At 40.8% G+C, this 23,787-nt stretch overlaps 4 protein-coding genes across 8 annotated transcripts in view; 2 read left to right on the forward strand and 2 right to left on the reverse strand.

Moving 5' to 3' along the window:
• Positions 1–1,157: 1,157 nt before the first annotated feature.
• Positions 1,158–2,904, reverse strand: foxd1 (forkhead box D1). The gene has a single exon (XM_020613611.1). The coding sequence runs from the start codon at positions 2,631–2,633 to the stop codon at positions 1,587–1,589; it is 1,047 nt and encodes a 348-aa protein (XP_020469267.1). The 5' UTR covers positions 2,634–2,904; the 3' UTR covers positions 1,158–1,586.
• Positions 2,905–6,801: 3,897 nt separating this feature from the next.
• On the forward strand, positions 6,802–11,137 carry btf3 (basic transcription factor 3). 2 transcript variants are annotated; one of them, XM_020613608.1, is made up of 6 exons: positions 6,802–6,907; positions 8,692–8,760; positions 9,084–9,197; positions 9,302–9,503; positions 9,716–9,772; positions 10,639–11,137. In XM_020613608.1, the coding sequence occupies exons 2-6, from the start codon at positions 8,692–8,694 to the stop codon at positions 10,683–10,685; spliced, it is 489 nt and encodes a 162-aa protein (XP_020469264.1). In that variant the 5' UTR covers positions 6,802–6,907; the 3' UTR covers positions 10,686–11,137. The 2 variants fall into 2 exon arrangements, with proteins under 2 accessions (XP_020469264.1, XP_020469263.1); XM_020613607.1 differs by having other exon boundaries at positions 6,852–6,970.
• On the reverse strand, positions 11,051–16,128 carry ankra2 (ankyrin repeat, family A (RFXANK-like), 2). Its single transcript, XM_020613606.1, has 9 exons — positions 15,976–16,128; positions 15,346–15,698; positions 15,070–15,228; positions 14,918–14,983; positions 14,391–14,488; positions 14,180–14,305; positions 13,965–14,031; positions 13,771–13,851; positions 11,051–13,363 (listed from the first exon to the last, which is right to left on the reverse strand). The coding sequence occupies exons 2-9, from the start codon at positions 15,644–15,646 to the stop codon at positions 13,308–13,310; spliced, it is 954 nt and encodes a 317-aa protein (XP_020469262.1). The 5' UTR covers positions 15,647–15,698; positions 15,976–16,128; the 3' UTR covers positions 11,051–13,307.
• Positions 16,129–19,045: 2,917 nt separating this feature from the next.
• arhgef28a (Rho guanine nucleotide exchange factor (GEF) 28a) overlaps positions 19,046–23,787 on the forward strand; it is a 45,668-nt gene continuing 40,926 nt past the window's right edge. For 3 of the 4 annotated variants that reach the window (XM_020613591.1, XM_020613595.1, XM_020613593.1), the window contains exons 1-2: positions 19,046–19,506; positions 22,036–22,090. In XM_020613591.1, coding sequence (XP_020469247.1) covers positions 22,058–22,090 — 33 coding nt within the window. In that variant the 5' untranslated portion in view covers positions 19,046–19,506; positions 22,036–22,057. Of the gene's footprint in view, positions 19,585–22,035; positions 22,091–23,787 lie in introns of all 4 variants that reach the window. The other variant, XM_020613592.1, reaches the window with a different exon arrangement.

The following is a 23,787-nucleotide window of genomic DNA, read 5'->3' on the forward strand; positions in this document are numbered from 1 at the left end:
TCACGGAGGCAGCGGGGATGCAGACTATAGGCTACATACACAACTCATGAAAAATTAAATGAGGGTCTGGCACATCATCGTGCAGCATCACGGAAACACAGGTGTGTGTCAGCCCTGAGCTTCAGCACCTGCCTCGGGCTGAAATGTGCTCCGGAGACGAGTAGTGCTCGTCAGTTGTTTGAAAAAGCAAGATTAGATCATCCATTTACAGGTTTTACTTTACTTCAGCAATCTATTTACAGGTTTTACTTTATATCAGCTCCTAACGCTGATAATTATCTACAATCATCCATTTACAGGTTTTACTTTACTTCAGCTCCTAACGCTGATAATTATCTACAATTTGTTCTGTACTCCGTAAAAACAACACTCTCTCTGGCTTTTTGTGTCAGCGACCACTTGTGTGTTACAAATGGCATTTCCTTTCCTGTGTGGGGAAAATAAAGATCAAAATAAAAGGGAATAAAGTGGATTAAAGTGGTTTTAACCTCCAAAATATCCCTGTCCATGAGCCCTGCTGGCCCCGTGACGCGCCAGAGCGAGACCCCGGCAGCAGCTTTTCATTTTCTCTATCAAAACTGTGTCAAATAAGAGAAGATAATGAAATACTGGATGAAAAGTGTTTTCTCCAGCTGTGGGCATCAGCACCGGTATAATCACCGACCTGAAGCAGGCAAAATACAACCCCTGTCTCACCCCACTGATACCTTCCTATCCGCTGACCGTAATTACCCGGATGAGTGTGAGCGAGGTCAGATGGACACGCAGGCCCTATGTGCGCATGTTCCACAGTTCCGTACTCACAGTGCAGGTTGGGCTACAACATCTGAACAAGCTGGATTTGTAAACAAGATGCGCAAACTGGGTTTTGTGGCACATTACGCCCAAACACACACTCTCTGAAATGGAACGAACACCTTTTATCCTCCAGTCAACGCCATCATCAGTACTTGATTCATATGCACAGTTTAATATAAAATTCAAGCAAAATCATAAACACCACCACTTTAATGTTCTTGCAAAACCATTTGGCCTCATTTCCTTCTGAGTTATAGCTCTAAACGCTGGGGCGCAGCACCAGGTCCATGAAGCTTCAAGTTGTTTATTTCCAAACAAATTAGCTTTTTTTTTTTTTTTTTTTTTTTGCAAAACTGTGTCTCTTAATACAAAGTTCAAATCAAAACCTTAAAAATGTTTTGATTCGCCAAACTAATAAGAAAATGTGTTTGACACAAATACATCGTTTTCCTATTTTAAACGTGATCATTTATAACCTGTTTATCAAGTCGATATCCTGAGAGGGTCCTAAACAGTGACTGAAACGAATCACTTTATGAAAAATACAAGGACAGTTCGTGGTCAAAGGTCTGATTCACACCGAATAAAATTAACATAAATATATATTTAGAAACAGCATGAATAGAGGCACAAAGCGTATTTTTACGTCCATCATCCAGCTGCGTGCTATCAAATAAACATACAAAAATAATCCTACCTTCGAAGAGGGGCGTTATTTAGTTTTTGTTGCTTTTTCAGTTTGTTTGTTTGTTTGTTTTACTTTCTTGAAAAGTTTGTAGTTAGGACATTTAACAGCCGCTAGTGCCGCTGGCAACTCTGCTCGGAAAGTTTTCAACTGGGTGTAAAACGGCTCCGGGGTGGACGGTCTGCGACTGGCTGGCCGCTGGAGGGCCCAGAGAGGACGGTAAGACCGGGACAACGACCGGAGGAGTCCTGGAGGGGCTCAGAGACCCTCCGATGATGCTCTCTATGGAGAAGGGAGACCGCTGCACCGGAGAGCTGGACTTCTGCACCGGGGCTGCAGACTGCACGGTGGCTGAGCCCAGACTGGAGCTGAGCTGGGGGTAGAACCTACTCCTGGCTAAGTCCGTGGTGGTAGGCATCAAAGACGGTGCAGGGATTATGGTTCCCGTGTGCGAATGTGAGTGCCTCGAGTGCTGTTGCTGATGCTGCTGAAAGGCAAAAAGCGCAGAGTGCGTGTGGTAAGACTGGAGCTGGATCCCGTATCCTCCGCAACTGTACGGTCCGTATCCATACGCAGCACCGGCGGGGACGAAACTGTTGTGCTCTCGCAGCAAGTCCTGCGCCTGCTGCCGCTTGAATCGTTTCCTCCGCCTCAGAAAACTCCCGTTGTCAAACATATCAGCAGACTCCGGGTCCAGGGTCCAGTAGTTGCCCTTCCCGGGGTTCCCGGGCTCCCTCGGTATCTTAACGAAGCAGTCATTGAGGGATAAGTTGTGTCTGATGGAGTTCTGCCAGGCCGGGAACTTCTCCCTGTAGTAGGGGAAGCGGTTGCTGATGAAGTCGCAGATCTCGCTCAGAGTCAGCCTCTTTTTGGGACTCTGCAGGATGGCCATGGTGATTAAGGCGATGTAGGAATAAGGGGGCTTCACCAGGGTGTTCTTGGCCGCAGGCTTGTAGGTATCCCTCGAGGAGGTGGAGTTGTCAAGGCACGGAGGAGGAGAGCCGGCCAGAAGGATGCCATCGTGCATCTGCGCCACCTCGTCCACATAAGAGCGCGTCTGGTTGTCCCCATCCTCCCCTTCACCGACCACGTCTATGTCGGTCTCTTCCGAAAGGATGGAGGCATCCGACATCTCGGAGCTCAAAGTCATGGCTCTCACACGGATGTGCCCTCCAACGCCAGATGAGGGGACGATGAGATGCTCAAGCTGCTCTACCGTGCCTCTTCAAAAACTCATACGAGGAGGGGGAGAGGGGAGAAGCACGTGTCGCCGCCGGTGAGAGAGCCCCCCCGTCTTCTCGCTGTTCCCATACGTCTTCGGGTTTCTTATCGCCGACTAACGAACGGTCCCGTCGATGCCAGACTGAGAAATATACCGAGGAACCCACAAAAGGACCAAACCTGAATCACAGAGGGTGCGGATCTCCTCTCCTTATTTATACCACAGCCCTGATCACATGGTGCGGAAACGTCACCGAGACGAATGAAAAGAGAAAAAATAACTAACAGAAAGGTCTTTGAGAATGAACTGAGTGGTTTAAAAAGGTTTGGTGTGGCCTACATCCCTTTTAGTGGTCATTCATGGTGGACAGCCACATAAGATTATTCCACAGTGTTTTGCGTAAAAACAGATGCTGAGGGATCAAACAGGTCTAGTCCAGACAAATTACTGGTACAGTCATAGAAATGAATGTTTTGACAAGCTCTTTATTTATTTAAGCTTAGTGTGATACATAAAAGGAGCGCACTCACATTTCGATTGGTTTTGAATAAACAATACCTCAAAACACCAGGAATAAAATCTAAGATATGCCCATAATGTACATTTATATATTACCCTGGTTTGGTGCACCATGTCCAGGCAGCTCGGTTTGTGTGATCCGGTAGTTTTCCAGTTTATCCGCAAACCTTTTGTGATGGAAAAGTGTCAGCTGTTAACTCGAATCAGTCACGGGTCACGCAATGCATGCAAGCCCCAGATATAAGGCCTCAGCCGTGCGTCTGGAGCACGGCGCTGCCGTGCGTGGACATTTGTACTTATTTGATTTTTTTTTTTATTCACTTGGGAGGATGACATTATTATTCTACCGAGGTTTATGGCCTATGTGTTTAACAACCCAAAAATGAGATCTAAAAATACATGAATGAATTTAAAAAGATGTGCAGAGCCTCAAGAAGGAAGGCTGTTCATTTTCAGTCAGGATGAAAAGTGCACAGTGTGCGTGTCTATTCAAACATGATCATATATTAGTTAAGACAATATAACGTCTCATATAGTCTATGCATTGAAAGTGAACTTTAATATGTTTGTCCAGTTAAGATACGATATATTATGAAATGTTTTATTCCGGACTAACATCTCACTACCTTCCATCTTCGACTCGGAGACTGAATGTGGTTTTGTCACTCGTTCTCATTTTTTTGTCACTGATAACAGGAGACGTCCAGCAAAATAAACAAAACGAACACGTTTACAGGCCACATGTACATTTGTCGTGTCCAGTCCCATTATTAAAGAAAAACAACTTTCCCAAACTTCAGTTCATTTATTTCTCATAGGTTTGTTTAACAATGATCCGTCATCAGTTCGGTTTCATAAACGTAGATGACCCAAAACAGCCTAACAAACACTTTGCATACTGCTACGTCCCGTGTGGCCCTGCGTGCACTGATTTCCCATATGTTTGCACTGGACCAGCGCCATCTAGCGATGAACTGATCTCACTATTAACAACACATTTCTGTACTAAAATATAAAAACCGTCCACAGCTGTAACATTTAGGAGCAGGCCCAACTTCCCCTAAACTGGACAATGTATTTCTAATATAGAAACTGGTTTGTCGAGCCTCCAGTCCAGTGTCAGTGCGTTGCTGTAAAATGACTGAAGTTCTAAAAAAAAAAATAAAAGAAACTGCAGATTGTAGGCCTAATTATTTCTGCTTATACTGATGTTCATTTATTACTTATCACTTATAACCGGGCAGAGGAGCTCACCACCCACTTTACTTGAATTATTTTGGTTATTCAAAATTAAACGAATAACCAACAACTAAAACACATCCATGCTCAGACTATTGTTTGTTTCCTTTCAAACGAATAGTTTTTCCCTGATCACTTTTAGCCGTCATTGATCCATAATAATAAATAGCCTGTTGCTGGATTGTGCGATATTATTTAGTTTTTATTTTATCAGTGATGGTGTGAATTCGTCCTTCATTGTAGAGAATGTGAGTATGAAATAGCTGCATACCAGCCCACATTAGTCTTCTCTAATGCTTCACTTGACTGGTAAAGGCAGAGACATCCAGTGCTGACCTCACACTGAATTAGGCCAAAGCGTCGTGAGATTCGCTGCTGAATGATTTATTTAAAATGTTCTAAAAGAAAAGTATTTGGGCCTATAATGCGATCGTAGCTGCAGAGCTAAAGAGATGTGCACACGGACTTCAATTCAAACGTGAATGCGCTAAAATGACGACTGGGTGACGGTTCTTTCCTCCTTCTCTCCTCACTAGACCCGAAACGAGGCTCCAACAGCGGCGCTCGCTCCCGGATTAAACCACGTCCAAACGTGTTTCTATCGGATCCTGCCTGCCTCCTGCTCTTAACCCCCACCCCCATGAGGTTTTGTAAAAATAAATAAATAAATAAATAGCACAAGCCTTTTGATTTTTCTTTATGAAAGATCATGTAGGTGTGAATTCATTATGATGAAAAACTCCAATGAACCGCCATAAACTTCCTCCCTTTTGGTGGATAAATTACTGAACAGTATAACTGATGAGATGAGACAATTAGTTGATTAATGAATGTTTTTATTATTAAAGTTCATGTACCAAGTTTTTTTTTCTCAGTTCACCAAATGGTGAATCTTTGGGTCTTCAACTGTTGGTCAGACAAAACATTTGAAGCTGTCAGCTTGGGTTATGCATGGGATTGTAGCATTTTTTCATTACTTTCTGACATTTTGTGGAACAAATAATTGGTCATACGTCACAAAAATATTGGTCAAATTATTCAATAATGACAATATTTTTTAGTTGCAGCTCTATTAAATACTCTGCCCATGATCTGGGGCCCCAAAAGAGCGGATAAGGCTCCGATGTCTGTGAAGAATTACTGTTGTAATTTTCAGTCACTGGAGGCAAAAAAGACTTCGTGATACTTTAAAATGTGGCTGCTTTACAATGAAACGACAAACAGTGTTATATTTGTGAAGCTTTTTTTATGCAATGAAGCACACTCATAGTGCTTTTACACTATTTTCCACACACCCACACAAATCACACAATGATGGCACAGCCACCAGGAACAACTTGGTCTTTAGTGTCTTGTCCAACACTTCAACATGTGAGCTGGAGAAGCTGGGATCTAAACTATCGACTCTCGGGTTAGGAGATGACCAGCACTACCTCCTGAGCCACAGGTGCCCCAGTTTTCACATTTTACATTGTATGATTACAATGTTTCATGTATTTAAACCCCACTCCCCCTCTATTATTGACACAACCATGTGTTTAATTGTTGCACAGGTGTGGCAGCATTAGAAGTGGAGGGGCCATCTAATCACTGAGGATGCTTACAGGCATGAACTGGACCCTGAGCAGACATGTAGAAGGCCCCCTACCTCTCTACTTTTAAGAGCAATAAGACTCAAAGACAGAGCAACCATTTGATTTTGGTCAATCTGTCTTCTTATGTTTTTTTTTTTTGTCCATTTGTAATTGTTTTACATCTGTTTTTATCAATTTTGCATTTGTATGTAGTGATTTTGCACCTACATGTTGGATTATTTATTATTGTACTTAGCATCTCCTTGTAGTTGTTTTGTGTCTCTTGTCATTTTGCAAATTTCTGTAGTCATTTTGCTGTCTTTTGGGTTGTTTTCTGTCTTCTTAGTGGTTTGTCAGTCGTCAGTGAGCCATCCATACATACAGGGCACAGATTATTGTGCTTTATGCCACATTTCTCAGTTAGCCTGGCATGCCTGCTGTGACTGTTAAATGTTACTTTAATCAGGTAAATAAAACACCTTTTGCCATTAAAACAGGGTGCATAATAATTTTATGGTTATCACTGTAATTGTATGTATGATGCTAAATAATAGTAAACGTATTTTGATTTAACACAATTCACTCATGGGGTTTATTTCATAGCTACAATAGAACACCCAAATGAAGAGATCGCCTACAACATGAATTTTAAATAACTATATATAAATTTCAAACATCCTAATGCTAATCGAAACCTTTACATTTAACTGATTGATGAAGGTTATTGGGGGTGTGCTGAAGTGTTGCCTGCAAAGCGGAACTCAGGGCAGGAAAGACCCAATACTAGCTTGCACGTTTGACCTACGTCACTTCCTCCTTCCTCTCTCGTTTCCAGCTTGGTCCCCGCATGTGTCGGCTGTTAGTTTACAGGTCAGTGAGGAGCTTTAAATACCTTCTTCTCCGCACTGTTTTCTCCCGACTCGAAAGGAAGAGGTAAACGGAAGCCTTTTCTGATTAGATGGCTGAACTCTGCCGGGGTTTGACACTAACGTTACTGACGGATATGTGTGGCTGTGTGAGAAGCTCAGTGACAGGCCGTTCACTTCGCAACTTGCTATCTCAATATGTTAGCTCAGGAGCTAGCTAAAGTTAGCTCACAAGTTCGTCCATATAAGCGAAACCACACCTTGTTTCTGTACAATGGTCGACTGACCCTGTGATCCGACTTGACCTTTCACCGGCCTGACGTTACCTGCGATGCTCTTGGATTATTTTGTGTGGCCTACAACAGCCTTTTGTCATCTAGCTGCTTTGACTTGTTGTCCAGACAAATAAGCATAACCGTTAGCTTTCTTTTGCTAATTAACCCAACGTAACGTTAGCACATTTGACTTAATTACTGCTTTTTAATTTGACTTTATTTTTTAAAGTCCGTTAACGGTCTCACAGCTGGTGACCACACCCACACCGCCCCGGCTGTGTTTACATATTTACAGTTGATTTCCTTAATTTCTCCTAATTATCGTGTAGTGTGTTTATCATTAGGAAACGTCGTTGTCAGTTACAGACTACTATGATCTGTGTGTAAATATTGTTCAGATGATTGTATTGTAAAATCGGCTAACCAGGCGGTAAATCATATATAATAATCGGCCGTTCATAATTCGCCTAAAATCTACCATGTGGTAGTTCTGGACTATCTCCAATGAATTTTATTTCGTATGTTCATTTATGGTGTCATTTACATAGACATGAGATTTTTTTCTCAAGACTGACGAGATAAATGTGATAAGAAGCTAAAACGATGGTGGTTAAATGCACAATACCTGTAATGATGTGTTCATTGGTGGTGATCTGATCCTGTCCTAGGTGGCCAGGTTTCTGCTGGTAGAACCTAAATACATGGCTTTTCTAAACTACTTGATATTCTTAAAGGATATAATAGTAATAATAATGACGATGATAACAATAGGGTATGTAACATTGTACAGTGATGATATTTCCTGCCCTATCATTGTTCAGGATGACCCAGTTGTCAGCATGTCACAGCAAGAAAAGCTCATATATCACATTTACCTAGGTCTAGCACCATGCCACTGCCATCTCTCTTTCATTCCTCACTGTGTGTGTTCATGTTTGTCCTCTGTGTTGGATTTGCATTCCAGCATATAACCAAACCAGCCTGGAGTTTGGCAGTATAGTTTCTGCTTGCAATTCTCCATGAGAATAAAGCCTCCAATCAGCATATAACCAAACCAGCCTGGAGTTAGACAGTGCTTGTAAATTCATGTATAAATAGGCTGGCTGTAAAACCTCCAGGGGAACATACATTTTTGTGTTCAGTTGTTCACAAATGAGCATTCACACATGTAAGGATGTAACACTGCAGCTCTGCAAGATCTCACACTGGCTGAAGGTAAAATAATCTCAGTGCAACTCTGATAGTTCATGTAGATCCAACATTAGGACAAAATAACAATTGTTCCTAATTTATTCATTTAATGTGTTTTGTTACTTAAACCACACAACTTCCATTTTAAGTTTATTTAGGTGCAGATGTCACATTTCCAGTGTGTTGTACTTTGTATGGGGCGTTATTTGCTAAATAAATATGACATTTGGAAAGAATGTTAAACCTGAAGGCCGTTAGCGTGAAGATAAACTGTGTCAGTGACACGAACATAATCATATATAAATGTTCTTTCTTTTTTCAGATGAAAGAAGCAATTATGAACCAAGAAAAACTTGCTAAATTACAGGCACAAGTCCGCATCGGCGGAAAGGTAACTGGCACATTAACAGCTTGGAATAAGCCTTGTCTTATCTGTTTCTTAGTGTTTTAAGATCCTTAAAAGGAGGTGAAAGCAGTTACTGCTTATTTTATTACACTAAAATAAAAAAGATGATTGGCAGGAGATGACTATATCGAGTTTTCTTTCACATTCCAACTAATTCTGTGAACTGTAGGCAGGAGAGGAAACTTAAATACACAGACTAAGAGCCATCAAAGTCCTGTCGCTTATGTTGGATACAGAAGATGATGCATTAATAGATCACAAAGAATCGAAGTTTACACAGAAACGTGTTCGTATGAATGTCCATGTAGGGTAGTGCCCGCAGAAAGAAGAAGGTTGTACACAGAACAGCAACTGCAGATGACAAGAAGCTCCAGTTCTCCTTAAAGAAACTCGGTGTCAACAACATCTCTGGTATAGAAGAGGTATGCATGAATGTTCTCTGTGTTGTTGCACGGGAATTGAACATGAAACTGTGTCAGCGCTGCCTGTTACTCTGTTAGCAGTCTAAGAATTTGGTCTGTTACAGGTCAACATGTTTACAAATCAAGGAACAGTCATCCACTTCAACAACCCTAAAGTGCAGGCCTCCCTCGCTGCCAACACCTTCACCATCACAGGCCACGCTGAGACCAAGCAGCTCACCGAGATGCTGCCCGGCATCCTGAACCAGCTGGGAGCCGACAGCCTGACGAGCCTCAGGAGACTCGCTGAGGCCCTGCCCAAACAAGGTCAGCACCCTGTAACTCTAAAACTTCGTTAACAGGTTGAATCAAATTCTAATGCAACGTGTATTACACACTGAGTTACAGCTGTGTTTTCTGTCAGCAAACTTGTTTAGAGAGATGAGTGTTGCCCTCTAGACTTGAACCACAGTGTTTCTGGCAGCGAGGCCATTTAAACTGCTCTTCAAGCTTCTCACACATCTTTTCTGTTATTACAGCTGCCGATGGAAAAGCGCCGATTGCAGCAGTAGAAGAAGAAGACGACGATGTTCCAGGTCAGTGGTAAACTTCTCATTTTGCATTTTTCGTGCACGATGGTCTGTTCCACCTTTCAAAATAAAAGATGACCTCAACATTTCTTAACAATCTGGTCATTTGCATCAAATTGTTTTGCAATTTTATTTGGAAATACATTTTCACACTAATCCATTATTGCAGCATTTCTTTCTCTCTTAAATAACTGTGGCAGGTTTGCTTTTCTTCTGGCTTGTGAAAGGGGTCGTTACTTTGCAGGGTTTTATGTTTGAATCTCTGGTTCACTGTTTATAAGATCTTAAGGTTCAGTTTGCTTTTCTTTGCGAGGAAAATGTGCCTAACACATAAGGTTGCCATTACAATAATCCTGTCTTTTCCCAGGATCTCTCTCTTTCTTTTAGCCCAGGTTGTCACTAACGTAACAAGTGATTACACACGTATTCAGCAATAGGAGCAGTTGGGGCCTGATGGCGCAGGGTTAACAGCCAGCGCCATCGTTTTGTTATTGGAGTTCAGTTTCCTTTTTGTTCTCCCTCTGAAGGAACATGTTTACTCAGACCTTTTGAATTGTTTCCATTTTAACCCTGAACCCTTTGAGCCAAATCTTGGAAAGGCAGATTTCTCACATTTCACAGAGTAATTGGAACCAACGTTTTCATGCTGTACGCTCTGATTTTCACAGCTGCTTTCAGTAGTGGCGATGGCCTCATATGTTGAACACATTGTAGGCCATGTAGGAGTGGGAGAGAGACAAAGAATTGGGATTGCATTACATGTGGTATCATGTTTCAGATAAACACACTTTTCCTGAGTGGTGTGTCGGCACAGATGGGCATTCTTTCTCTCCGACTCGGATAGTTTACCACCAAATCTTTTGATGTTTCAGATCTGGTGGAGAATTTTGATGAAGCATCCAAGGATGAAGCTAACTAGAGGACATGGGACACACCGGAATGCCAAAACTTGTCAGGACCATGTGGGGGGGGACTAGTTTAATGTGTTTGAGAGGTGGAAACTTAGTAATTAAAGTACTTGAGAAGATGGATAGTCACCCTTTGGCTGTGAGCAACACTAATATGTGCAACACCTGAATATATTAGTAACAGGAGTAATTTTCTAGACAAGTATTCAAAAGTATTAAAAAATCAGGGTAGGTATTGAAGCGTAAGGTATTTTAGTACTCGTTCCACCTCTTCCTTGTTTTTTGCCTCCAGACTCTCCAGTGTTTGTTGTGCCCTGTGTGTCCAGTTGTGAGAGATTCTGTGAAGATGGTGTTTAAAGCTCCTGCTGTACATGTGTTTCCTCCATGATACTGAACCTTCATTCTGTGTGGCCTCACTAAATCCACCATATCTGGAATAAACCTTTGCTACTGTCAGAACATAGTCCAAACTTCTGTTTTCATTTTCCCCAAAGTACAATTTTTACAGCTGAATCACTACTTGCCCTTCTCAACAAGCTTGAACATGAGCTCTAGGATTTGGTTTTGTATAGACCCTACCTGTATACTGAGGGCGTTCACAGGCATGTTATAATGGTGTGAATAGAGCACCATGGAAACCCAAAGTGTTAAGTATGAAATAAGTACAGCACAGAATGACTTACAAGGCTGGACATACTTCTCTTCCTCCTCGATCTGTGTATTGGAACATCTTTAATGACTGATAAATACCATGCTTTTCATAATGTTTATTGCAAGTCATTTTAAAAAATGAATTTCCGCAGCTTTTATTTGAAAATGTCTTCCTCGGTGCCCCATACCAGCGTTTTTTATAATACTGCTTTTCATCACAACACCTTTTGTCATTCAACACAAACAGGACCGAGTTGGTTCAGCGACTGGCTGCTGTTTCAGTTTTCAGAGGCTGGAAAAGTGACATTTTAAAATGCAAACTGCTGTAGTCATGTAGAAATAAAACATGAAACACACTATTACTGTGAAGAGTAGGATGAAATGTTGTTTCTTCTATTGCACTATTTCATGATTATTTGGCTAAATCTATGAATGCAGGGTTATTCAAACAAGAATGAACCGCTTTCATTAGGCAATATTTTATTAAGGAAAAGTAATACAAAACTCCAGCCAAGTCACAAGTATTCTACTCACAGTCAATTTTTATTTCCTGTCTTAATAAAAGTGTTCAATGTGGCCACCACCTGCAGCACGGGCAACATCAATACGATACGAGAATTCCTTTCAGGCGCGTATTGGCATATCACGATCCACTGAGTTGATCGCTGTTGTTATTCGATGTTTAAGGTCATCGAGGTTAGTGCCTTAGGCAGCTTAGATAACTTCTCTTTCAAATGGTCACTGACTCATTCCATGACGATGCTTGAGAACTGAAGCAATGCGTAATGAAATCGGTTCATTCTTTTTGAATAACCCTGTATTTCTTAGTCTTAACACCTTTGTTTTTCCATTAAGTTCTTCAGTGATCAGTGAGACAAACTATTCTCCTTTGCTGTGTAAGAAGGTTCTCAGCTCACTGTGTGAACCTCTAGTTTTACATGCAGTGATACAGACTGGTCTCCTGCCCTACAGCACCCTAAAAGCTGCTAAATAGGTGTTTATTCTCCCCACGACTGTGACTCTGTTGTATGCAGTTTAAAAAGATCTTTTAATTAAATAGCGGCTTCGTTTCAGTGACCATAAACAATGGTTTGACCTTTAAATATCTGTACAGAATGATGAGGGATACTGAGGTCAATACAGGTTATTTCATGATACACTGCTTATTCGGACATATACAACACAAGCGTTGCCGTACAGTGGCAAACAGCACCACAATGATTTTGTGGGACATTTAGATGACGTGTGAGGTCTTTTAAAAGCAACAACACATCTGGACTATAACATACATCACTATACAGAGAAACAAAATGGTTACATCAGTATGAACATTATCACATTACAAAACACTTGTCTAAATAATTCAAATAAATAAACAGTACAACCAACATAAAGCTCTTCATTCAAACAACAGCACACAGTCTGTACCAACAGATGTTTAATCTACCCACCGTCATCTTCTTCAGAGGAGTAAAATGAGCCTCAGAAATGTGCTCTCTATGAAGCTCAGACAGTATGACGATGAAGCAATTCATTGTCTTTCATTAAAATTATTTTGCTCTTAAAAACGGATTAAGTCATTTTAAAAAAACACACAATGACGGGAAAAGAGTAACAGTTCATGGTTGGTATGTAATCTGAAAAACGGTAGAGTTGAAACAAGATTTCCTTGTTAAAGCAATAATCAAGCCTGCACTGCACATTTGGCGGTATATTACGGGTGGAGTGCAGTGCACGCTGAGCTGAGCTTTATCAATTTGCTCCTTCTGACTTGCAGTCTGTCAGTGTTATCTTGACAGACTTGACAGACAGAAAGAAAAATTCTTATGGTACAAACCTTCAGAAAATGTTGATATGCACTGAGGATGTTATGATGCTGAATTATCACTCACTGGAACAAAATCTTCCTGTGGCCGAACAGCCGGGCCGTGCTACATGACCGTCCAGAACGCAGCAGTGTCTCCAGTGGGAAGTGCCACAGTTTATTCTCTAATTCCCATCAGTAACTTCAACAAGTGTGCTTCCATTACCTGTTGAACTAGACAGATAAACACACAGCTGTGTCATTTAACAGTGAAGTCTTATCAGAATATTTCCATGGTAACCGTCTTTCACTCCCAGAGGGGAAATTGTCAAGTATGACAAACTCTGAACTCAGTGTGTGTACAAGAAATCTTAAAGAATCATGGCAAATATTCTTCAAATGTATTTTTATTTTCTTCTTGTGAAATGTTTTTGGAAGCTTTTAATGAAAAATGTAAGTATATCTGTATTAGTTTGTTTCTAAGGATCAAGAAACGGTTTCATAACGCAATTTAAAGAACACAAATTTAGGAGAAGTTCATTTTCATTTAAGTAGGAAACCATCCATTTCTTGCCAGTGGGTACCTACAAGTTGTTTAGCCCTAAATGTAGACTCAGCCTGTGTGTTTCTCTTCCACGTACCATTCCGATGGCCCATAGCCACAGCCATGTCCATTGCATTGAATCCAGAATCCGACTCCATGGTTGGATCAGCACCGCTCTCTGGAACACACACAAAAAGACCTAACACTTTGTATGCTAACACTTCCTGGACACACAAGCATTACCATATCTGACCACAGGTGTGTGACTGTCAGTAAAAGCCTTGTCCTCACCTAGCAAGATTTCGACACAGCGCACATGGTTCCCGTGGACAGCGTACAGTAGAGGGGCTCCTCCGTTCTGAAACCCAAATGCAACATCACAACAAACTGCACAGAATGAAGCCTACACAGGACTTCAGCTCATAACACCAAATATCTCCCTCATATCACTTTTTAGTCATGTTGTATTTAACCAGATGAGTGAAATGAAAGCTTACTATTCTTACCCAGTCGTATTCATTGACATCAACACCACAGTCGATAAGCATCTTCACAATATCAGTGTATCCCTTACTGCAGGCTAAGGACAAAGCGCTTTCCCTCCCTTTGGCCAGGAGGTTGGGGTCAGCACCCTACAGTTAGTAAATACATTAGGGCATGCTCTAATATATTAAAACTATGAGATCTGAAAAATACAGGAACTTAATATTTCCATACATTTTGGAGCAAGAACTCGACAACGGCAATTTGTCCATGTGCAGCTGCCCACATCAGGGGGGTGAAGCCTTCCTCATCTTGGAGATTGATCACAGTCTCTGTTAAAATGATTTATAAACTATGATCAGCATCCATCATCTGCACCCAATGAAGCTCCTATTTCTTTAAATGTTTATTACTCTTGAAAATATTTTATATAGGTGATAGAAAAAGCAAACATGCCAAACTGGTCCCTCTTTTTTAAAATACGAGAATATGCTGCTTTTTCTTGTCTTATATGATACTAAACTATATTTTTGGGTCCAGGATGGTTGGTCTAATGGCAAAAGACATCTGAAGAGGTTACCAAATTACAGCAACTGTTCTAACATTTTAGGCTGTAAATGATTAATCGGTTAATCAAAATGTGGCAGAAAAATCATGATTAAAATATAGTAACTGTTAGTTACAGCCCTAAACACTTGTGGTCAGATCATTTATCCACAAAATGACTATCAAGTACTTCACTGCCTGGATGGGCTGCCTACCTTGTTCAATCCTGCTGGCCAGAAATACCATTTCTCCTTGGGCCGCTAGCTGATGAATGGACAGCGCTGAAAGGAAAAACATGGATCTGTAGTATTAACTACCATCTCAACAACACTTAAAACATTCATTTACAATTGACTATAATACTTACAATGCACCAAAAGAGGTGTAGAAGAAACCTCGTTGCCACGGTGTTTGTTGGTGAGTGTGGTGGACTGTTTGATGGGGGAGAAATGTTTGGTGGTGGATGGTGTGTATACATGACGCACTTGTATTCCCGGGGAGGGTGAGGTCTGGATATTGCACTCAGCTAAAAAGTGGGACAACAATTGTGGCAGCGGGTTCTTATTAGTTACAGCCTTGTACAGACATGATCACAAATTAACATGTACAGTAAGTGTCAAGTTACTGTATGTTACTTTCTCACCTTTGAATAGAACAGAAGCCACCTCCAGATCAGAGTTCACCTGGTCCTGGATGTTCTTGCTGTCCTCTTCATTGAGCGATTTGACAAATCTTGAGCATACATTCATGTCAAAGCGGTTGGGCAGGATGAACTTGATGCCCATGGCCACATTTTGGGTGCCTGTATCATCTGGGCTTCCACCTACCGACTGCTCAGTCTTGATGGCATTTAAATCGGGCATTACACAGATCCCCTCCATGTCCTCAGAAACCAGAGGACACTCTCCTGTCCCATCTGAAGCTGACATGGTTACGCTGTCCATCTTTCATCACTCACTGTGCTGTCGCTGAGATTCAGCTGTAGCCACTGCACCTCTGAAATGCACATTTAGAAATACAAATCGATATCATTTACTTACGTTTTGTTTACCTGTGAATGTGTATTAACTAGACACACACCAGGCTAAATATATCATCATATATACATCATCACTGCCTGTTAACGTCAGCTATCGTTTAGCATGCTAAGCAAACTATTCTTATCGTAACCCTCCGTTAGTCACACTAACGTTAAATGACTGGATAATATATTACTGGGTCATATATTAAGCGATAACAAAGGCCATTTCCCTAAAAGAAACACATTCCTTACTCGATAAGCCATCGTTTCTTTTTAATATCGTCTTGCAATTGCCTCTTTATTTTCGTGTTTTGATAGAACGGCGCCTGCGCAGTTTGTCGGCTCCACATGTAGGTGCATCCACGATTAACTTCCCCCGTTTTACTTTTCATTTCCGGATTCGCATCTTGCGGATCCTAGAGACAGATGGAGACTAATTGTTTAGTTATCTGTGACGAAATATCTTATATACCAGTGAAGAAATACTTTATATATCCACTTGAATAATGTACAATGTTGATGGCATTGTAGGTACATAGCAAAGTTGCATATAGCTAACAAAAATGTGGAATGAGACAAGTTAAACAGACACAAATGGAAAGGAACATATAAAGAAATTAAAGGTCTAATCAGAAATAATTAGGAAATTTCAGAAAATAAATTGCAAAAAGCTATTGTCATATCATTAAATGACTTCACTACAGGCCCTGATCCAACATTTTCTGGCAGACTTTACATTGCAATTATTGTTAATTTAGCTAAAGGTTTTGTGTAAGCCATTAGTGATTGTGTGCCCACCTGGTTGTTGAGATCACTAATGGCTGAATAATAATCAAATAATGACACCTTATCCTCAACAAGGGGCTTACACAAGAAAAGTTCAACAAAGCAGAAAGATTTTTGACTTTATTATTTTGGATCAGTTTACCACCTTTAATGAAGGGGAGCTACAGATTTGTTTCAGTGGTGGTTATTATCTTTACTGCATGGTCAAAGTTACAACATACTAATCAGATCTAGAGGTTACCACAAATATTTTTCCAGAATCTGTCTGTAAATCCCTTCACCGAGAGACATAGCACCAGTCTGCTTTTTTTTACTGATCTAAATTTAGATTTATGGGAGGAATGTTTTGCCATGCTTTAATTATCATTAAACAAAAGTCAAAAAAATGAATTCTCTTTTGTTTCACCAGTTTTGCAAGTTATTTAAGTTTTTTGTTTTGATGTGACTAAGAACTCAGCAGCTGCACAATAGAGATTTGCTAATGGTATGATTAGACTGTTATCAAGACCCTAGAGTATTTATCCTATTCATTAGACTACTGCTAAATAAAATGTGGTATGTATGCCATCTGTCACGTGCAAGGCTTTATTTCACTGATATTTACAGTAGAATAGCAGTGTTATGTGTTACAGTGCATGTGGTAAAACAAATCATCATGAGAAATTAACATGAAATTGGGCATTTTGCCAGGAGACAAAGCAAAGGAAAGACAACATTTTAAAACCTTGCCTTGACTGATGGGTTATTTTTGCAAAACCCAGTCTCAATCTAAGGGCTGATGTGAGAGGTCAAGAGGAGTGTTGTGAGGGTGACCACACACACAGCTATGGATATTATTCTTGGGCTGTGCATGGAATCAGACAGGCTGACTGAGACAGTTTGATGGCAGCTGTGCTGGAATACAGACCCATCTGTTTTCTGGGCAAGCGTGTTTTGCATTTTCGTTATATCTCCCATGCTAGTGGTTTTGTTTCCTGCTAATCGATGCTCCATCACACCACTCAGCACCACAAAAAAAACAAGAACGTTTGTCCTGAGGCCTCTTTGTGTGTAAATGTTTTTTTCTTCTCTACTTATTTGTTTGTTTGGTTTTCTAACAAGGAGGTCAAGGGTCATAGCTCATTCATGTCACTCTGATGACACCAGGGAGTCTTGGGAATAAAATGCTTCAGGGTCAGTTGCATTGAGGAACTTGCCTCTTTCTGCCAGATAAAGATCACACGCAGCTTTGGTCTCAGTCTGGACTGCCTTGTTTTGATAGCATGTGAGGCTCAGTGTATGCGTTGAGTTCCACAGTGTGCTGCTCCCGCCATCTACAGGACACATGGATCATATTCTTCAATGTGACAAGATGAGCAGGAAATACATTAGATTATATATTAAATCTTAATTTGCGTGGGCATCAATCTATGGTTCATTTTGCTTTTTTTTTTTTTTTTACAGACTAGTGTGTAGTTTAAGATGATGTATGCGAAATGTTATCCGGAAAACGTCCACAAGATGGCGCTAACTTCTACACCGTCTTTTCAATATTACCAACAGAGGGCACCATAGTCTCTGGTTATAAATTAGAGTCCAGGATAACATTGTCTGTGGTAAACAGTAGAATGGACTCAGACTGCAGACTGTGTTAAAAGTAAGATAGCATTATTGTAGCCCGTCAGTTCTCACGCCATTCAGACTATTAATCTGCTGCTCATTATCAGTCAGTGGGATAAATCTTCCACTTGGCTCCTGTTAATGTCACATGTCTGTGTGTGAATATGGTTATGATCCAACTGAAACATGAAAGATTTTTATCCAACAGAAGAACATTCAACCATTGTATATATTACAAAAAAGAGCGATAAGAATTGTGCATAAGATGGGGTACAGGGATCACACCATTGGAGCTTTCATACAGTCTAAAATGTTAACATTTTTTGATTTAGTGGGATATAAGACTGCTGTGTTTATGTATAAAGCCAGGAACAATTTATTACCTGGTGGAATTCAAAAACTATTTAATGAAAGGGAAGGGGGATACAATTTAAGGGGTCAGTTAAATTTAAAAATTCATGCTATATGTACAACCAAAAAAAGATTCTGTATTTCTATAAGTGGAGTAAAACTATGGAATAATTTAAGTATGGACATATTGACGTATTAATGAGAAATTCAGTATTTTATGTTGCAGATGGATCTAATTTTAACTACGTTATATAGCCTACTTTTAAACCCATAAAAATGCCTTGCATAATATTTGTTGATCACATGTTTTGCTGCAGAACTGCAAAGGCAGTTATTAAGGAGCAAAATAAAAGTAGTGAAGTGAAAAAGCACAGTAGCTCCCCCCCTAAAATGTGGTGGAGTTGAGAAGAAGAGAAATAAGTATCGCATGAGAATATCCAGATAAAGTACCAGTAGGCCTTAGCTCAAGGCTGTTTCCACCCCTGGAAAAAAGAACGAGCAGACCTATGACCTATTACCGTCGAGTAACCGTAGAGTATAACGAGCAGAACTCTCACAGGTAAAAATGGCATCACTCGAACTCGATTCTGATTGGAGGAACCCAACATTACACCAGACCTGTGTTGCCAGAAACGCGCTTCCCTACAGCTCTCTTTAACATAGCCCATGGGCATATGTAAAGCATTACATGCCACTATAGACTCACTATAAACAAGGTGCCCGAGTTTATGGCGTAATATATTCGAGTTTTCCTGCACGCTTCCCTTCTAGCCATTCAGCCGCGGTGCGTGAGGGGGCTGGACCTGAGGAGAAGACTGCAGAGATGAGAAGCAACTCCCGCGACACCTGCAACAAACTCCCAACCGACTCTATGCTGGAGTGAAGCCAAGACTAACAGCAATGCGGAATAATCATGTGAAAAGTGAGACGAGTTATTAAACTGAGGCGAGAGCAACAGATAAAGTTTTTCAAGAAGGAAGGTGCGTGAGATCTGGGTTTAGGACGACCGGGAGCGAGTGCGCGGAGCGCAGAGGGAGACGGCGGCAGGTAATGGGAAGCTGAGAACTGGAAAACTTCTGCTTACAATCTACTGTGGTGAAAGCTCAGAGGAAACAGCACTGTACAGTAAGACTATCGTGATAATGTTTGTCTTAACCGTTAATGTCGTTTCATCGATTTATAGATGTTCAAAACGCTGATGCGTTCACGGGTAACGTTAAAATCATGGCTCGTATTTTTTGTCTTAAATACCCGACTCAGTGCTGTTAGTCTAAACCTTTTCATAAGCTCTACCACAGTTTAGGGCTTTTTTTCTTTTGCTCTGATTCATTCACTGACCGTATTTCACCGCTTTATACAGGGGTTTCACTTCCTGGTGAAAGTCTAGGCATTATTGTTCCTGAAGGATATGCATGAGTGTTGCTGTTAATGTGCACTGTCATAAGCAGTTTCCCCTTCTTTGTGTGGTAGTTTATCCACCGGTCTATCCAGTGGCATGTCATTTTTGGTTAGCAGATCTTAGTAAAATGTTAGAAACTATAGCACCACTGTTAAACATGTCCTTATTTCAAAGGTAGCCTCATATGTGGCCATTCATCTTTGTGTGTGAAAAGAGGTTTTCACACCTCTCATGCCAGTGACTCATTGACCTGAGTCCAAAATGTATCTCTATGTACCAAATATGAATGTGTAGCAAATTAAAATGTAATTACCAAAAGCTGAAACACAGCTTTACAACTTCAATTGTTCAATCATGAAAAAGCCAACAGGATCAACTTACTCAGAAAATTTGCACTACATGTATAGATCTTAGAATGAATTTCCCTTTTTTTATTCTTGTTATGTGTAATCTCGTTTCCCACACTCTGTGGTGGAGTGTGTGACCACTAGCTCAGGTTTCTTACTCACACTGAACATGTCAGAGGCTAAAGAGGGGCTGAGGACAATGACTAAAAATTTACTGTTAGATGGTAAATTTTTAACTCAAGAGGCTCAAATAGATCTTGATCCTGTTTTTGTGTGGATTCAGGTTGTCTTTAAACCTTACATAAATAAAGGTTTAGCAGAATATTATTTTGTTGACTTAATGGGGTGCAACCTGTCAACCCAGGACAATGCTTATTCTACAATATGACACATAAACCTTCTTTAGTTCCACATTACAATAGTGTAACCCCATTGATAGGAGTAGAATTAAACACAGAGATAGACGCCCAGGCCTGTGGCAGTGCACTCTTCTACTGATAAGATGTCCTTTGGACAAAATATTGTAGTACACAAACATGAAAGTGATATTATTGTTAGATTAACCCTAAGGGCATCAGTCAGTGTGTTACAGTTTAATCTGACTGGATCTGCCGTTAAGACTGGATCCTGTTCTGGTTGTTAGTCTACTGTGTCACATGCTTGTTTTTGTAAGACCCTTTAAGATTTAACACTGGGTTTACCTGTGATTCAGAGGATGGTGCCTCCTACCATTAGAATTTCGATTCATTCTTTGCCTGTAATATAAAGTTTGTACAATAAGTGTCGAGATAAAAACTGTGGTTGATTTATTGTTGGAATATTGGGTTATACTGACATTTGGACTAAAGCTGAAAGCAGATAAATCAATGTATTCTTTGACAGAAATGGAATCTCTTTTGATATTTAGCCATTTTTCAAGGAGAAATTTCAAACACTCAAATTTCATCTTCTCAAGTGTTAGGATTTTCTGCTCTGTTTAAAAAATGTAACTGGAATGTTTTTGAGTTTTGGATTGGTCAAACAAAAACAAGACATTTCAAGACCATTGCCCAGGGCTCTAAGACTGATGGGTGTTTTCCACTTCTTATCTGATGTTTAATAAACCAAATGGGTAACTTGATTAATTGTGTTTGGATTCACTGACAGTGAAAGCTATAGTTGATTGTAGCTACTGTAGACAGTTACTCCCCCCTTGTGCACTAGATGCAAAAACAAACCCATAACAAACTGTTCAGGCTTGTTGGAGTGGTACCAGCTCACACAAATGAGTGTCTAGACAAAGTGCAGCCTGCAGAGCTGCTGAGCAGCTTTGAAGTCATGCACTATTCACAGCTGAGAGTGAAGTCACAGAGGATCAGGTGTGTGCAGATGATACAGTTACTCAAGTCTGACACTGAAGCTACTGCAGCTGTTACAGCTTCATCCATACTAATGGTTGATCTTGATAAAGGCTGTAAGCGGAGCGCCATGGGTATAGAAGTGTATGCATCTCACATCTTTCACTGGAAACCTCCTCAGGTGATGTTGTATTTACTGTCATTATTAGTATTATTATCACCTGAACGTATCGGTTTACTGGCCGCAGCATATGGTCTTCCTCTTGTTTCTGGCTATGAAGGCAACACATTTTCACAATTTTTGACCAGTTTTAAACAATATAAATGAAATTGAGGTGAGGAATGACTGCATGGTTAAACATCACTGTGCTGTTATTTAGTTATAGATTAGAGAGAACCTTGGACAAAAACAGATCAAGGTGGGAAAGTTCTGGTTGAAGTTCCAGAAAGTTAGTGTCCTGACATTATAGTAACATGAGTATTTCCTCTGCAGGCATCTGGTGAATGTGAAGAAAATGGAGGTGAACAGAAAAGAGGTGCCTCAGTATGTGAGTACCTACAGTATGTTTTGCTCCATCCTCTGATTTGTTGATGTGTTGGTGATCTAACAGGGGCCTGTTTGGGTGTGTGGGGGAGTAATTTGGTGATTACATGAACTTTGAATGATCCCCTGGTCCAGTCTGTCACAGTTAGACCCGGTTCTTTCCTCCTAGCCGTCCCTTTCCTCTCTCAGTCCTTACTTTCCTTCTGTGCGGTGGCTGACTGGCAAGCCTTGTGTTGCAGGTGAAACCCAAACCAGAAAGGTTTTGGTCCCTGGGGAAGCCAGTCCTTACACAGCCTGTTCACTAAATGACAAGGGCCTCTGAAAGGAAAGCTTCCACAGTGAAAAAGAATAATATACTCATTTGGTTCTTGGCTTTTTACTGTAAGGAGTATCCACACCCCCCTTTATGAATTTTAAATAAATAAACATTTTTCTTTTGGAAAGCATATTGGAGTGCAGGGTGTGCATGTAAGTTTGAGGTTTTGCTTCAAAACTCAGTAGAACTTAGTTACTGCCTGCTTATTTCTTCCATCTGTCTTCCTTTACCCCCTCAATCCTCCATATCCGCCATCTCTCTTTCTCTCTTGTTCTGTTTCTCTCTCACTCCTCCTCCCCTGCTTGTGTGGAAGCCTGGGTGGGCCAGTCACTGAAGCATTGCCAGATTTCTGGTAGGCAGAGCATCTGCATGTTATGCTGTGTCACCAGTTTTAAAAGGGAGTGGGGGGCTTGCTCCAAAAACCTTTGCCACCGCTCGCTCATAGAGGCTGATTGAGGACTGGTCTGGAAACTTTGGCATGTGAATCATTATGAGCTCCACTGTTTACACATACACCTTTCTGTTAAGAGGAAGTGCTGTCTCCACCCTCTAAGGTCACAGCTCAACAGGAGCAACTCTCACAGCTGAATGAGATCCAGATTTCAATGCCGCACTTTGTGCAGGCAAGCCGGGGCACACTGCTGTGATATAAAGGCTGTTCATACATACAACATAATGTGAGGCCCATGGGAGATACTATTAAACCAGGTCAATGGATAAATGGCTGCACTGAATTGCAGGCAACATGAGTGGGAGCTCCTGTGTTTAGGGGGTTTTATTGCGCTCGAGTGCAGGACTTGATGTCAAAGTCGTTTGTTCTCAGGGGTGTACAGTAATGTGTGCTCATGTACATGTAGGTGAACTAACAAATCTGCTGTGAATATACAACATTTTGTACAGACATTTGTGGTTCCTGGAAGATGAAATCTAATGAGTTTGTTTTCCTCGAGCATCACCAGTAGGTCAAAACGTTCACTTATTCAGTGAAATATCTCCACATCTACTGGATAGATTGACACAAAATTTGGCACACATTCATTGTTCCCAAGATGACACATCCTGATGACTTTGGTAACCTAATGACCTTTTAATTACTGCAGCAGTTTGACATTTTGAGATTAATTGGCAGCTTTGCCTTTATTTGTTTGCCAACAGTTTAGGCGTTGTCGTGAAATAAGCCAGGTGTGACAGTCAGTCGGGCGTTGGTCGGATTCAACTTGTGAGTGTTGCGGTTGTGCCTTACCCAGGTATCAAGATGCCCCAGGTTGATATTATTGATTCAGAGTTAAAGACCTTGAGAGCTGTCTGTTTGCTATGAAAGGTGGTAAAGTCATGTTGCTTTATAGGTTTAATTATAATAACTTCAGTAATCACTTATGGTTTGT

Source organism: Monopterus albus, unplaced genomic scaffold (assembly GCF_001952655.1).
Source record: "Monopterus albus unplaced genomic scaffold, M_albus_1.0 scaffold135.1, whole genome shotgun sequence".
NCBI classification, from domain to species: Eukaryota; Metazoa; Chordata; class Actinopteri; order Synbranchiformes; family Synbranchidae; genus Monopterus; species Monopterus albus.